This window comes from Nestor notabilis, unplaced genomic scaffold (assembly GCF_000696875.1).
Source record: "Nestor notabilis isolate BGI_N333 unplaced genomic scaffold, ASM69687v1 scaffold19960, whole genome shotgun sequence".
Taxonomy (NCBI): domain Eukaryota; kingdom Metazoa; phylum Chordata; class Aves; order Psittaciformes; family Psittacidae; genus Nestor; species Nestor notabilis.
Window position 1 is genome coordinate 1,396 of NW_009910986.1, and position 305 is coordinate 1,700.

The following is a 305-nucleotide window of genomic DNA, read 5'->3' on the forward strand; positions in this document are numbered from 1 at the left end:
ACCGGCCACATCAGCTGCGGGAGCCACGGGCTATAAAGCACCTGCCTGCCCCACGGCAAAGCCACGAGCGAGCCCACCATGGCCAACATGCTGTACCCCTGCGTGCTCCTGGCCATGCTGCTCCTGGCCGAGGCCGTGCCCATGGAACAGGAGCGAGGGCTCATCTTCAACTTGGTAAGAAGGACACTGACCCCCATCCTTGGGGCACCCTGAGTGCTGCAATGGGGCACATCGTGGGGCTTGGAGGGGTACATGAGAACAAAACATGCTGTGACTGGGGAAACTGAGGCAGGCGGGGATGGCCT

The 305-nt window shown here is 62.3% G+C and overlaps 1 protein-coding gene across 1 annotated transcript in view; it reads left to right on the plus strand.

Annotated features, from left to right (window-relative positions):
• The first annotated feature begins 78 nt into the window (after positions 1 to 78).
• CLPS (colipase, pancreatic) overlaps positions 79 to 305 on the plus strand; it is a 930-nt gene continuing 703 nt past the window's right edge. Inside the window, exon 1 of the mRNA XM_010012600.1 lies at positions 79 to 174. Within this exon, the coding sequence (XP_010010902.1) occupies positions 79 to 174 (96 nt within the window). The remainder of the gene's footprint in view (positions 175 to 305) is intronic.